We start from the raw sequence: 14,050 nt of genomic DNA on the forward strand, positions 1-14,050 counted from the left end.
CTACCATGCCCGGCTAGTTTTTTCTATATATATTAGTTGGCCAATTAATTTCTTTCTATTTTTTTATAGTAGAGACGGGGTCTCGCTCAGGCTGGTTTTGAACTCTTGACCTTGAGCAATCTGCCCGCCTCGGCCTCCCAGAGTGCTAGGATTACAGGTGTGAGCCACCGCGCCCAGCCTTAGATATTTTATTTTTAAAGGAAATCTTTTAAAAAAGAAAAATGTAATTTTCACAAGTATTATTGCATTTCAAAGTAGAGACTGAGGCCTAGATATAACATCATTGCTCCCCCATAAATTGGAGAAAATAACAATCTAAAAATACATGTCTAAATGGAGTCTAATTTTTTAGTTTTCATAGTTTTTTTAAATTATAAAATACACATAAATAGTAACCATTTTTAAGTGTGCAGGTCAGTAGCATTAAGTAAATCCAGGTTTTTTGCTGCCATTGCCACCGTCCAGCATCAGAACTGTTTTCACTGAAACTCTTTGCCCATTAAACAGTAACACTCCCCCCAGCCCCTGATGACCACCATTCTACTTTCTATATCTGAGTTTAACTACTCTGGGTACCTCATATAAGAGGAATCATAAAATATTTGTACTGTGATTGGACTTGCCATAAAGTCCACAGGATTCATTCATGTTGCAGCATGTATCAGAATTCCATTTTTTAAAAATTTTTTTTTTACATAGGATCATTCCCAATTTTTTGTTTTGTTTTGTTTGTTTTTGAGAATTCCCTTCCTTTTTAAGGCTGAATAATATTTCATTTTATGGGTGTACCACTTTATCCATCAAGGAACACACATTCCCACCACCAATGTGAGAGGATTCCAGTTTCTCCACATCTTTGCTAACACTTAGTATTTTCTGTTTTTTCCCCCCAAAGTAACCATCTTAATGGGTGCGAGGTGATTGATATCTCATTGTGGTATTGATTTCCCTAATGATGAGTGATGTTGAGCATCTTTTCATGTGCTCATCTTTTCATGGCCATTTGTTTATCTTCTTCAGAGAAATGTCTACTTATGTCTTTTGCCCATTTTTTAATTGGGTTTCTTTTCTGTAGTTGTTGAGTTTCTTGGGGGATTTTTGTTTGTTTTTGTTTTCTGGAAACAAGGTCTCACTCTGTTGCCTGGGCTCTCAAATGATCCACCCATCTCAGCTTCCTGAGTAGTTTGGACTACAGGTGCACTCCACCACACCCGACTAATTTTTTTTTTATTTTTTTGTAGAAACTAGGTCCTGCTATGTTGCCCAGGCAGGTCTTGAACTCCTGGACTCTAGTGATCCTCCCTCCTTAGTCTCCCAAAGTGCTAGGATTCTAGGCGTGGGCCACTGCACCCAGCCTATGAGTTTGTTTTTAATGAAATCTCAGGTTTTCCTGGGTATGGGAAACTATGTGGTGAATGTATGTCCTGAAGCTAGTGGGTGTTTTCACCTTTTCTGTCATCAATTTGAGAAGTGTTTATGGAGGCATAGGTGAAGTTTCAGAGCTATTTGATATTAGTTTGACAATTTGGTGCAAAGGATGATGTTCCAGGTATATTGTTATGACTTGTGTGTTAGGACCAAATAAAGGGAACTTTGAACTGACCCATAAATAGTAGGACTATAGTTAATTTTTTAATATCCTTACTACATTTTGACTCTTATTTACCATGTTTCCCCAAAAATAAGACAGGGTCTTATATTTATTTTTCCTCAAGAAGACACCCTAGGGCTTATTTTCAGGGGATGTGTTATTTTTTTTTTAAATACGGTACAACAATCTACATATATTCAAATATAGTTAAGTTGTCTTCTTCTGGAACATCATCATAACTCTCCAAACCCTGAATTCCATCCTGAATTTCTTGCAACTCTATTTCCTTTAGAACCATTGGCCCCAATCTCTCATGTCGAGCAATAGAGCTCTCATGGGGCAGATGAGAAGGGCTGTTCGTCTTCTTTACCACTCCATGATGAAATGCATGGGTTGTGCAGATATGCTACGTAGCCACGCCCATCACTAGGTCTTATTTTTACTATGTCTTATTTAGGGCTTATATTGCACAAATGCTTAGAAATCTTGCTAGGGCTTATTTTATAGGTAGATCTTATTTTTGGGGAAACATGGTAACTAGTAGGTGTCTTTTCTCGAAACAATGTTTGCTTACAGAATGCAAATATTAATTTTAATAGCCTAAGCAGAAGAGAGTTCATCATCTTTCTTTTAAGAGACAGGTTGCTCTGTCGCTTAGGCTGGAGTGCAGTGGCACAGTTATAGCTCAGTGTGATCTCAAACTCTTGGGCTCAGGTGATCCTCCCACCTTGGTCTCTCAAAGTGCTGGGATTGTAAGTATGAACTACTTCATCTGACCTCATCTTTTTTCTTTTTTGTTTTTTACAACCAAATAGAAATTAAGGTGAATATCTTTTGCTGCTTCTATCAGCTGTAACTCTCTCAAACCTCTGTGTCAAGATTCAGTAGCATATATAGTACGTGATTTAATAGTAGGGAAAACAGTTAAGATAATAATGATTCACTGAGGATGATCTGGCTTAGATTTAATCAGGAAAGGTGGATGGCTAATTAACAAGGTTTGTAATGATGGACCGTGGTGGTTTTCGCAAATACTAGGATGAATTTTGGAGAGCCTGGATCCACGATATTTATTCATTCGACAAAATTTTTTGAGTGCTACACACATGGCTATGCACCAAGGATACAGTGATGGGCACATCCAGGAAGTCCATCCCATCATGGAGCTAACATTCTAGTCAGTGGGGTATATAGAAAGTATGATTGTTTGGCCTTGCTGGAGACAATGAATTAGGGGAAATGGGCAGTGTGTTCTAGGTCTGCTAGTGAAAGAGTTGCTTTTCCATCTTGCTGAGTCTGAGAGCCATTAAACAACTGTCACCTGCCCAAGCTCTCACTGCCTGCCTGTTTGTGGCAGAAGTTGCTTTGCTGCTTTATTTATTTATTTATTTTTGAGACAGTCTCACTTTGTTGCCCAGGCTAGAGTGAGTGCCGTGGCGTCAGCCTAGCTCACAGCAACTTCAATCTTCTGGGCTCAAGCAATCCTCCTGCCTCAGCCTCCCAAGTAGCTGGGACTACAGGCATGCGCCACCATGCCCGGCTAAGTTTTTTTTCTCTATATATTAATTAATTTCTTTCTATTTATAGTAGAGATGGGGTCTCGCTCTTGCTCAGGCTGGTTTTGAACTCCTGACCTCGAGCAATCCGCCCGCCTTGGCCTCCCAGAGAGCTAGGATTACAGGCATGAGCCACCGCCCCCGGCCTGCTTTGCTGCTTTATACAAGCCTTTTGATTATTTAATAGGACTGATTCATACCCATGTCTGTTTTTTCTCTCCTTCCTTCCAGTCTGGGAGGAAGAGTTATTTACTTCTCTTGTTAGAGGTTTTGATTTTGTCTATTCCGTTCCTCTCAGGAAATACTATGATTTTTTTTCCTGTCATCGTACATTTTTAGTTTTTCTAACTTCATTGTTTTTCCCCCTTTAGCATATAAAGCTGCTTACATTAAAAAAAAAAAAATTCCTCTAGCTAATACATCACCTTGTCCTTCCTGTCATTGGTAAATGGTCTACAGAATACTCTTTACTCTTTTTTTCTGAGACAGTGTTATTCTGTTGCCTGGCTAGGGTGCCTTAGCATCATCATAGCTCACTGCAACCTGAAATTCCTGGGCTTAAGTGATCCTTCTGCCTTAGCTTTCTGGGTAGCTGGGACTACAGGCGTGTTCCAGCACGCCTGGCTAATTTTTTCTATTTTTAGTAGAGACAGAGTCTCGCTTTTGCTCAGGCTGGTCTCTAACACCTGAGCTCAAGCAAGTCACCTGCCCCGGCCTCCTAGAGTGCTAGAATTACAGGCCTGAACCACCTCACCTTGCTGGGCCTTTCTTTGCTCTTCTTGACCTACTCTTTGCTCTCTACCACTTACTTAGCAGTCACTCCTCCACCCTGCCCTGCTGTTCCATTGAAGCTGCTTTCACTGATGACTCCTGGTTGTGTATCCAGGGGACTTTTTAGTTAACTTACTTGCTTCTCTTTAGTTTTCTGCCTGTAAAACTTCTCTCTTCTCACCTGTTATCCCCTTCCTTTCCCTTCCTTTCTCCACCTCATCTGTCCTTGTTTATTCTCAAGTTTCCATGTAAGCTTCTCTTTTCCTGCCCATTCTTAAATATTGATATATCCTAAGGTTTATCTTACCTCTTTTCTCACTCCCTGTGTCTTCTCTCTGGTAGCTTTTTTACATCAGTAACCTCAAATGCAAATGTCTTATGTCACATCTATAGCTCTACCCCAGACCCCTCAGCATTTTGGACCCTACTTGGCATCACTTGAATCTCTCCTTAGCTCTCCCATAGATAATGAACTCATCTCACTTGCTTGCTTTTCCAAGCCTGGCTCTTATTTTAGGTTTCCATTTTTGTTAACAGCCTCACCATTCACCCAGTCTTTAAAGCCAGAAACCTCCAAAGTTATTCTAGACTCTTCCTTCCACCTTAGCTTCCACACCTGTTATTGGTCACACAACCCTATTGATTTTTCCTCATAGATACTTAAATAAATAACTCAGATTCATCCCCTGTTTCTCCTTCTTCACAGGTACTTCGTTAGTTCAGGACCTTGTCATTTTACATCTGTATTCTTTCTCTTTCCTTCTTTTCTACCCTCCCCCCTTTTCTTTCTTTCATGTTCAGTCTCCATGGTGACTATCAGAAATTGCTGGTGCCAGCTATATTGCAAGTTGTCACTGCAGGATATTGAGAAAAGTTTTCAATTAGCAGTAATTGTGGCTCAGATAAACCTACCATACTGCCACTGCACAAAGCTTGTTTTGGGGGTTTTCTTGTTTGGCTTTTTTTTTTTTTTTTTAAGAGGAGGATTCTCACTAACAGCCCAGGCTGAGCTCCTGAGCTCAGTAGACAAATCCTCAGCCTCCAGAACAGGCATGAGTCCAGAATACATCTATGTTTCTATAACAGCCTCTTAACTATTATACTTTCCTTGCCTCCCAGTTTTCCCTACTACAGGTATCTCTCAGTCTTTCTAAGAGATTCATCTGAAAAATATTCCATTTTGCTTAAAATTAATGATTCTTTGTAACTGGCAGAGTATAGCTTTATATGGTACATTCTTTTTTTTTTTTTTTTTTGAGACAGAGTCTCACTTTGTTGCCCAGGCTAGAGTGAGTGCCGTGGCATCAGCCTAGCTCACAGCAACTTCAAACTCCTGGGCTCAAGCAATCCTACTGCCTCAGCCTCCCGAGTAGCTGGGACTACAGGTATGCACCACCATGCCCGGCTAATTTTTTTCTCTATATATTAGTTGGCTAATTAATTTCTTTCTATTTTTAGTAGAGACGGGGTCTTGCTCTTGCTCAGGCTGGTTTCAAACTCCTGACCCCAAGCAATCCTCCCGCCTCGGTCTCTCAGAGTGCTAGGATTACAGGCGTGAGCCACCACACCCGGCCTGTATGGTACATTCTAAGCTTAGCCTACTAAGCTGTTCATCTTCGCCCTGTCTTTCTTAACATGTATCCTGCAGTGTTCCCAAATGTCCTACTGAACTCTAGCTGCACCGACCTATTTTCTGTTTTCTGTGGTAGTACTTACAGTTTCTCAATCTAAAATGCTCTCCTCCAATGCTGCTTCCCTGATCTAATGCCTCTTTAGATTTCAAAATTTAACATTTTATCTCCCAGAAAATTTCTGTGCCTTCTCCCCAGCTCATCTTGGGTCAGGTACCCTCTCCTGGGCCACCATTGAATGCACTTTGTGTAGTACCTCTGTTAGAACACATTGTGATGTTTTTCAGCTGGCTAAAACTACACTGTCTACTCCTTGAGTACAGGGACTATATCTTTTGTGCATAAATGCTCAGCACCACCTATTCTGCTTGACTTTCTTCAGCAGGCTTTCAAATCCATTGAAAGTTTTCCTGCTGGGAGACTCTGTGAACCTCAGTTAAATGTCTTTCTGCCATCCTTTCTTTTGCCTGCTTTCTCATTTCGATAGCTCATTTATTAGCTCATTATACAATATATCCACTGGATGAGGCAAAAATTCAGAGTCCATCATTTTTGTTGCTTAGGAGCAGCTCTTTAATAAAATTAATTTTACATTAAAAAAAAAAAAAAAGGCTGGGCGCAGTGGCTCACGCCTGTAATCCTAGCACTCTGGGAGACCGAGGCAGCTGGATTGCTGGATGTCAGAAGATCAAAACCAGCCTGAGCAAGAATGAGACCCCGTCTCTACTATAAATAGAAATTAATTGGCCAACTAATATGTATAGAAAAAATTAGCCAGGCATGGTGGTGCATGCCTGTAGTCCCAGCTACTTGGGAGGCTGAGGCAGAAGGATTGCTTGAGCCCAGGAGTTTGAGGTTGCTGTGAGCTAGGCTGAGCTAGCCAAAAAAGACATACTTATAGATTAGTTAAAAAATATTATCAGATACTAAAATTTCCTTTTAAATATTCTTAGTAAATCTCATCTCACTGTAATTATGTTGATTCCCTGATTGAAGGAATCCCCTTATAGGAGCAGGAGAGGATCTTAATTAAGTTCAAGTAAACTAGTATTTATTAAGTTCTTACCTTTACCATGCTCACTGTTATGGAAGGAAGTCCAAAATGAGTAAAGACAGTCCCTATCTGGAGCTAAAAGTAGAGACTGATACAGTGTAACTCAAATTTCATAGTCAGTAGAGGGAACTAAGTGCTACATAATAGCAGCTAAACAAAACTTACAAGGTATATGTGAGTGAGGGAATGTAGCACCAGAAAAATACAGTGCATATTGTTCCTTCAATAATGTTACTGAAAAAAGCTATTTTTGGAATTCTTTTTCCATATTTGTTTCAAAGCCCATTGTAAACATTTAAATTTTTCTTTCTTTCTTTCTTTCTTTCTTTCTTTCTTTCTTTCTTTCTTTCTTTCTTTCTTTCTTTCTTTCTTTCTTTCTTTTTTCCTTTCTTTCTTTCTTTCCTTTCTTTCTTTCTTTCTTTCCTTTTTTTTGAGACAGTCTCACTTTGTTGCCCAGGCTAGAGTGAGTGTCATGGTGTCAGCCTAGCTTACAGTGACCTCAAACTCCTGGGCTCAAGCAATCCCTCTGCCTCAGCCTCCCAAGTAGCTGGGACTACAGGCATGTGCCACCATACCTGGCTAATTTTTTCTATATATATTAGTTTGCCCATTAATTTCTTTCTATTTTTAGTAGAGACGGGTCTCGCTCTTGCTCAGGCTGGTTTTGAACTCCTGACCTCAAGCAATCCACCCGCCTTGGCCTCCCAGAGTGCTAGGATTACAGGTGTGAGCCACCATGCTCGGCATCATTTTAATTTTTCTTACTCATGTTTTTTTCTTTGAAAATTAATTTAATGAGATTTTCTTTTTACATCTATTTTATTTTTGTGGGACGGGAGACTCGCTCTGTCACTTGGGCTAGAGTGCTGTGGTGTCAGCCTAGCTTACAGCAACCTCAAACTCCTGGGCTCAAGCGATTCTCCTGCCTCAGTCTCTGGGGTAGCTGGGACTACAGGTGTGTGACAGCATGCCCTGCTAATTTTTCTATTTTTACTAGAGATGGGGTCTTGCTCTTGCTCTTGTTCAGGCTGGTCTTGAACTCCTGAGCTCAAGTGATCCTCCTGCCTTGGCCTCCCAGAATTACAAGCGTGAGTCACTGTTCCTGGTCTGATTTGTCTTACTAATGTTAAACAGCAACACAAAAAAATAAAAATCAAATAACTGCTATTATAACAACGTTTTGGTGAACAGCCTTCTGTATATGTAACATATAAATTGAATTTTACATAAATTGAGTCATACCCCACTTGTTTTATGCCCTTCTTATTTACTCAATGTGTAATGGATACTTTTCATAAATGTAAATAGTAGTTAAAATTTTTTAAACTTAGAATGCATATTCTCTTGATGGAGCAGTTGCATTTTAAAAATGCAACTTGGTTCCAAATTGGTTCTGAGGAAATAAGGTTGTGCACAAAAACATATCTAAAATATAACAATATAAAGTAGTGAAGAAATATACTTATTGACATTGAAAACTATTGTAGTATATCATGTGAATAAGTCTGTAACTAAAATATGTACAATATGGTTTCAATTTTGTTTTTAAATTTTGTATATGCACATCTGCATAGAAAAAATAGCAAAAAATAAAAAAATACATATCTGGGAGAGGAGATTTCAGGCAATTTTAAACTTCGTTCCTTTTTTGCTTCCTGTTTTTCCATAAAATTTAGGTAAATTTTGTCATTAATAAAGGGTTTTTTGGAGCCACTACTAGTAAGATAGAAGGTATTACCTGTAAACTGATTTTATTGATGCTTAAGTTTCTTTGTAATAGGCTAGCTAAATACTTTAGGCAACATATCAATGAATCATAGTTTCTTCCTGGATAGTGGTCTAGTGGGCAGTTGCTTAATAAATGCATGGTTCATAAATATGGTTTGGAGATAAATATGTAGATAATATCAACAATTTCTGACTTTTTTTAAGTTTTGCTTCTTTGATTCTTCCAGCTTTAGTATGGGGGACAGTCTTGCTGATAGCACCTCAATCTTTGTTATGATAAGCATTATATTATAAATGTGGGGTTTTATTCCTTTTCCTGGCTGACTAAATTCTTTGAGCATAAAAATTAAGAGATAAGTCTTTTCATCTTTCTTTTCATTGTATCTCCAATTGCCTAACACAATGCCTAGCACGTGTCAGATTTCCAGAAATATTTCTTTAGAGTATTTTGGCAGCTTAATAAGATGTTAATTAAGTCAAATCCTTTTGAAGGGGATAATATTAAATACTGCACTCCTGTTAATCCCAATAAAATGAATTACAATTTCTTCAATATTTTAGAAAATGTAATCATTTGGTTGAGGCTCTAGCATAGTGTGTATATGAAATATATTAAAAGTTTTTTGTTTGTTTTTATTTAAGAGGCAGTGTCTTGCTACATTTTCCAGGCTGGAGTACAATGACTATTCACAGGTGCAATCATTGCAAATTTCAACCTTGAACTCTTGGGCTCAAGTGATCATTGCTGGAACTGCAGGCTTGCACCAAATAGTGCCTAGCTACCATGTTATAGTTTTGAGAGGCTAAAGTTTAGAATAAAATTGTAGGTAGAAGTTGGAAGAGACATACAAGTCACCGGGGCTATTTACTTTATAAAGTTAAATTTATATTCGTGTATCTTATTCCTTCCTAACAGATCATTCGTTGACATCATGAACTGGAATAAAGGTGGTCCTGGCACTAAGCGGGGATTTGGCTTTGGAGGTTTTGCCATCAGTGCTGGGAAGAAGGAGGAACCCAAACTCCCACAACAGTCCCACAGTGCCTTTGGGGCAACCAGCTCTTCTTCTGGATTTGGAAAGTCAGCTCCACCACAGCTCCCTTCTTTCTACAAAATCGGATCCAAACGGGCCAACTTTGATGAAGAAAACGCGTAAGTGGTAATTCCTGATGATTTAACAAAGATTGGGCTTTGACATACTCATTCCATCAGTAGAAACTGAGGCAAAGAAAATTTACTTCCTAAATAATAATGACTTTTTAAGTTGGTTATCTTATTGAATTCCATATTTCTTTTTTTTTTTTTTTTCTTTTTGAGACAGAGTCTCACTTTGTTGCTCAGGCTAGAGTGAGTGCCGTGGTGTCAGCCTAGCTCACAGCAACCTCACACTCCTGGGCTCAAGCAATCCTGCTGTCTCAGCCTCCTGAGTAGCTGGGACTACAGGCATGTGCCACCATGCCCGGCTAATTTTTTCTAGATATAATAGTTGGCCAATTAATTTCTTTCTATTTATAGTAGAGATGGGGTCTCGCTCTTGCTCAGGCTGGTTTTGAACTCCTGACCTCGAGCAATCCGCCCACCTCGGCCTCCCAGAGTGCTAGGATTACAGGCGTGAGCCACCTCGCCCGGCCAAGTATATATATATTTTTAAATTAAAAAAAGCTTCTGGGGCTGGGTGAGGTAGCTCATTGTAGCTGTAGTCCCAGCTACTCGGGAGGCTTAGGCAGGAGGTTCACTTGAGCCCAGGAGTTTGAGGTTGCAGTGAGCTATTATCACACCAGTGCCCTCATGCCCAGGCAATGAAGTGAAACACTGTGTCTAAAAAAAAAAAAAAAACTTCTAAAGATTGGTTTTTTAAATTTTTAAAAAGCACACAGTGGCATTTTAGAAAGCTGGTATGTTATTCAGGAATCAAATACAGTGGTGGTGTTTAAGGTTCAGCAGAGTTAAATATCAAAATATCATTATTCTAGAAAGTAGTTAACTAGTTTTGGATACCTTTTCATTGTTGAATGAAACTTATTATATAAATGAGCATGCATTAGTATATGGTTATAAAGAGCTGTATTGACATCCTTTTCTGAACTGTTTGTTAGAAAGTGATACTTTATCTAGACTTTTAAGTTGTCCTTTTTGAATATTTAAGTAATATGGTAGAATGATTTTTGGAGTGCATTTTTAATTCTGGAAGTTTTCTGTCAGTTCTCAGAAAATAGCCAAGACTTCTGAAGAAAGTTTCTAGTCTTATGAAAATATTCCAAGTCTTTTTTAAGGATTATAAAGAGTAAACTTAATTTTTAATGTTTCATACAAGTCGCATTTTTTTCCTCATAGCACAAACTCTTTAATATTTGCCATGTTTATTCAATAATAAAATACTAAGTTGTACTGAAAATACAACCCTTTTAATAGAACTGGAAATATGATTTGAACCGACACTAATTAAATGGAGAATCTGCTGTGACTGTTTTTTTTTGTAACATTAGAATTTTGCCTATATTAAGTAGTATTTAATAATTAGGTCCTTAGCCAAAGCCCTGGAGGTCTCTAATTTTACCTGTATAGGATAAATCTCTTAATAATAAGATATACTATAATAAAAATTTTTAATAAATGAAAAATTCACTGACCCCAAACTAAACATTCACTTAACCAATTTGCATTTTAATTTTCAGCTATTTTGAAGATGAGGAAGAAGACTCTAGCAATGTTGATTTACCTTATATTCCTGCCGAAAACTCACCAACCCGCCAGCGATTCCATTCCAAGCCAGTAGATTCTGACAGCGATGATGATCCCTTGGAGGCATTCATGGCAGAAGTTGAGGCAAGTATCAATTCTTTTGTTTCATTAAAATATTACCAAGTTAACCTAGTACATTCAGAATTTTCAGAATTTTTCTAGCCTTTTTTTTTTTGAGATACTTGTTCTCATACTCTATAGTTTCATGTATCTATTTCCAGTTACCCTGTAATATTTTCTTTTTTTTTTTTTTTTGAGACAAAGTCTCACTTTGTTGCCCAGGCTAGAGTGAGTGCCATGGCGTCAGCCTAGCTCACAGCAACCTGAAACTCCTGGGCTCAAGCAATCCTTCTGCCTCAGCCTCCCAAGTAGCTGGGACTACAGGCATGCGCCACCATGCCTGGCTAACTTTTTCTATACATATTAGTTGGCCAATTAATTTCTTTCTATTTTTAGTAGAGACGGGGTCTCGCTCTTGCTCAGGCTGGTTTTGAACTCCTGACCTCGAGCAATCTGCCCGCCTCGGCCTCCCAGAGTGCTAGGATTACAGGCGTGAGCCACATATAGGGTAGGCCTTGTGCCCGGCCTACCCTATAATATTTTCAGGAATGACTGACTAGAAATTTGAACTGCATAACCCTTGAACATAGTAGCTTGAGATTTGTGTGTTTTGTTTTATTTTATAACCTTAGTATATTCTTAAATGAAGTGAACATTTTATCATTCAGTCTTACATTTCTGCTAGGTTCTGTAACTTTAAATGTTATTTCTTTATCAATAGCCATGACCTCCCTGTAGAAATTGAAACTCATGACCACCACCTCCTTACTGCTTTTCTAAGTAGGCTTTTGTGAGATTTTTCATTTTTTTTCTTTTTCTTTAACTTCTCTGACTTTTTTTCTTTGTACTTATTTACTTTTTATTATGGAAAATTTCAAACACATACTTGCAGGTAGAATAATAAAATGAACCCTCCTGTGCCCTTTACCCAACTTTATTAGTTAACAACTTTTGGCCAGTCTTATGTTACCTAACCCTTCCCACCTCCAAATCCTTTATTATTTTAAAGTAAATCTCAAACATATAATTTCATCCATCAGTATTGCTGTGTCTCCGTAACAGAACTCTTAAAAAAAAAAAAAAAAAACTAGATCATTACACCAAAAGAAGAAATCATTAAATATCCATCTAACTGTTGTTATCCTTGTGATCCTTCTCCAGTTTCTCAAATACAGAGGTCCTTTACAGTTCTCAACATTGATTTAATATCTTTACTCTTTATATTTACTTAGTGACCTTGTCTACTTTTAAATCTTTTATGTGCATAATTTCTGTCTTTAGCCCCATACTTACTCTTTGGTTTCATTTCTACTTTTCCAGAAGCATATTGGCCATTTTTACATGGGTGTGTTCCCCTGGTAACTTAAACCCAATTCATCATCTTTCCTTCTTCAACAGGTGATTCTCTTGTCTTTCTTTTGTTAATGACCCCAATATTCATACCATAACCTTGGCTTAAAACGTTGGCTTTAATGGCTGGGCGTGGTGGCTCATGCCTGTAATCCTAGCACTCTGGGAGGCCAAGGTGGGCAGTTCGTTTGAGCTTGGGAGTTCAAGACCAGTCTGAGCAAGAGTGAGACCTCGTCTCTACTAAAATTAGAAATTAATTGGCCAACTAAAAATATATAGAAAAAATAAGCTGGGCATGGTGGCATGTGCCTGTAGTCCCAGCTCCTCAGGAGGCTGAGGCAGAAGGGTTGCTTGAGCCCAGGAGTTTGAGGTTGCTGTGAGTTAGGCTGACACCGTGACACTCTAGTCCGGGCAGAGTGAGACTCTGTCTCAAAAAAAAAAAAAAACTTTGGCTTTAATTTCTTCCTTTATTCCCCCCTTCATTTCTTTTTAGCAGATTATCAGGCATTTTCATTATTTTATTTAATCCTCAGAGTAGCCATGGGAAATAGGTAGAAAGTGTATATATGTATAAATGTAATTTTTTAACTGATAAGAAAACTAAGCCCTAAGATAATTTAAATCACATGCCCCAAATCATATTGGTATTTATATGGAAGAGCTGGGACTCAAATCTAATTTTTCTTTCCAGTACATCATGCTGCCTTTCCTCTAACTTGCCACATTCTGTCATCTTTACAATAGCCTGCATCTGTTCCTTTCTGTTGCCACTAGTAGTCATCCTAATTTATATCCTCATTAACTCTTGCCTGGGCTAAATTCTCTCCCTATGTTAGGCTCTGTGCTCTCCCATTTACGTGGGATATAGCTACAGGTTAATTAGACCAAAGCATGGTTCTTAACGTGTTATTCCCCTTGCTTAAAACTGTCACTTTATACTTTATTGCTTTTGACATAAAGTCCTTTCAGATTGTTGTCTTAGGCCAGAATTCATCTCTGCTCTAAGGAAGGCGGGAAAGAAAGGATCCAAGATAGATGTGTTTTTGTTTGACCTAGACATTGCCTTTTAAAAAATGTCAGCTGACATTTTTAAAATCAGGATTTTATAGTTTAGACTGTTGAAAAATGGAAGATGGGGCAACAAAAAGCCTGTGTTCTTATGTGGCAAAAATAGGCTATTGCTGAGCAAATGTCTGCCTGCTTTAGACAAGACACGCTTTTTCTTGTTCTCCATAGTTTCATCAATCTCTTTTCATCTTGACATTGAGGCCAGTGGTTAAAACCATTTGTTATCACACTTGGATTATGATTTTTCTTTGGAGACATATTTTTCTGAACTCAGGCCTCTATCAAGTGTCAGAAAATAAAACACGGAGGGTGATAACAAAAATTAGAGCATACTTCTTTAGAAGAATGTGCCTATTTACTGAAGTGCATGCAAACAAAGCATGTTTGTGTCAAAAGAATACAACGGTTTGGCTGGGTGCAGTGGCTCACGCCTGTAATCCTAGCACTCTGGGAGGCTAAGGCGGGAGGATTGCTTGAGCTCAGGAGTTTGAGACCAGC

General features: G+C 38.4%; 1 protein-coding gene and 1 pseudogene across 1 annotated transcript in view; one reads left to right on the forward strand and one right to left on the reverse strand.

Annotated features, from left to right (window-relative positions):
- DDX42 (DEAD-box helicase 42) overlaps positions 1-14,050 on the forward strand; it is a 41,195-nt gene that overhangs the window by 4,336 nt on the left and 22,809 nt on the right. The window contains exons 2-3 of the mRNA XM_012747265.3: positions 9,248-9,484; positions 11,008-11,158. Of these exons, the coding sequence (XP_012602719.3) occupies positions 9,248-9,484; positions 11,008-11,158 (388 nt within the window). The remainder of the gene's footprint in view (positions 1-9,247; positions 9,485-11,007; positions 11,159-14,050) is intronic.
- On the reverse strand, positions 4,720-4,852 carry LOC142862229 (uncharacterized; annotated as a pseudogene).

This window comes from Microcebus murinus, chromosome 18 (genome assembly GCF_040939455.1).
Source record: "Microcebus murinus isolate Inina chromosome 18, M.murinus_Inina_mat1.0, whole genome shotgun sequence".
In the NCBI taxonomy this organism is placed as follows: domain Eukaryota; kingdom Metazoa; phylum Chordata; class Mammalia; order Primates; family Cheirogaleidae; genus Microcebus; species Microcebus murinus.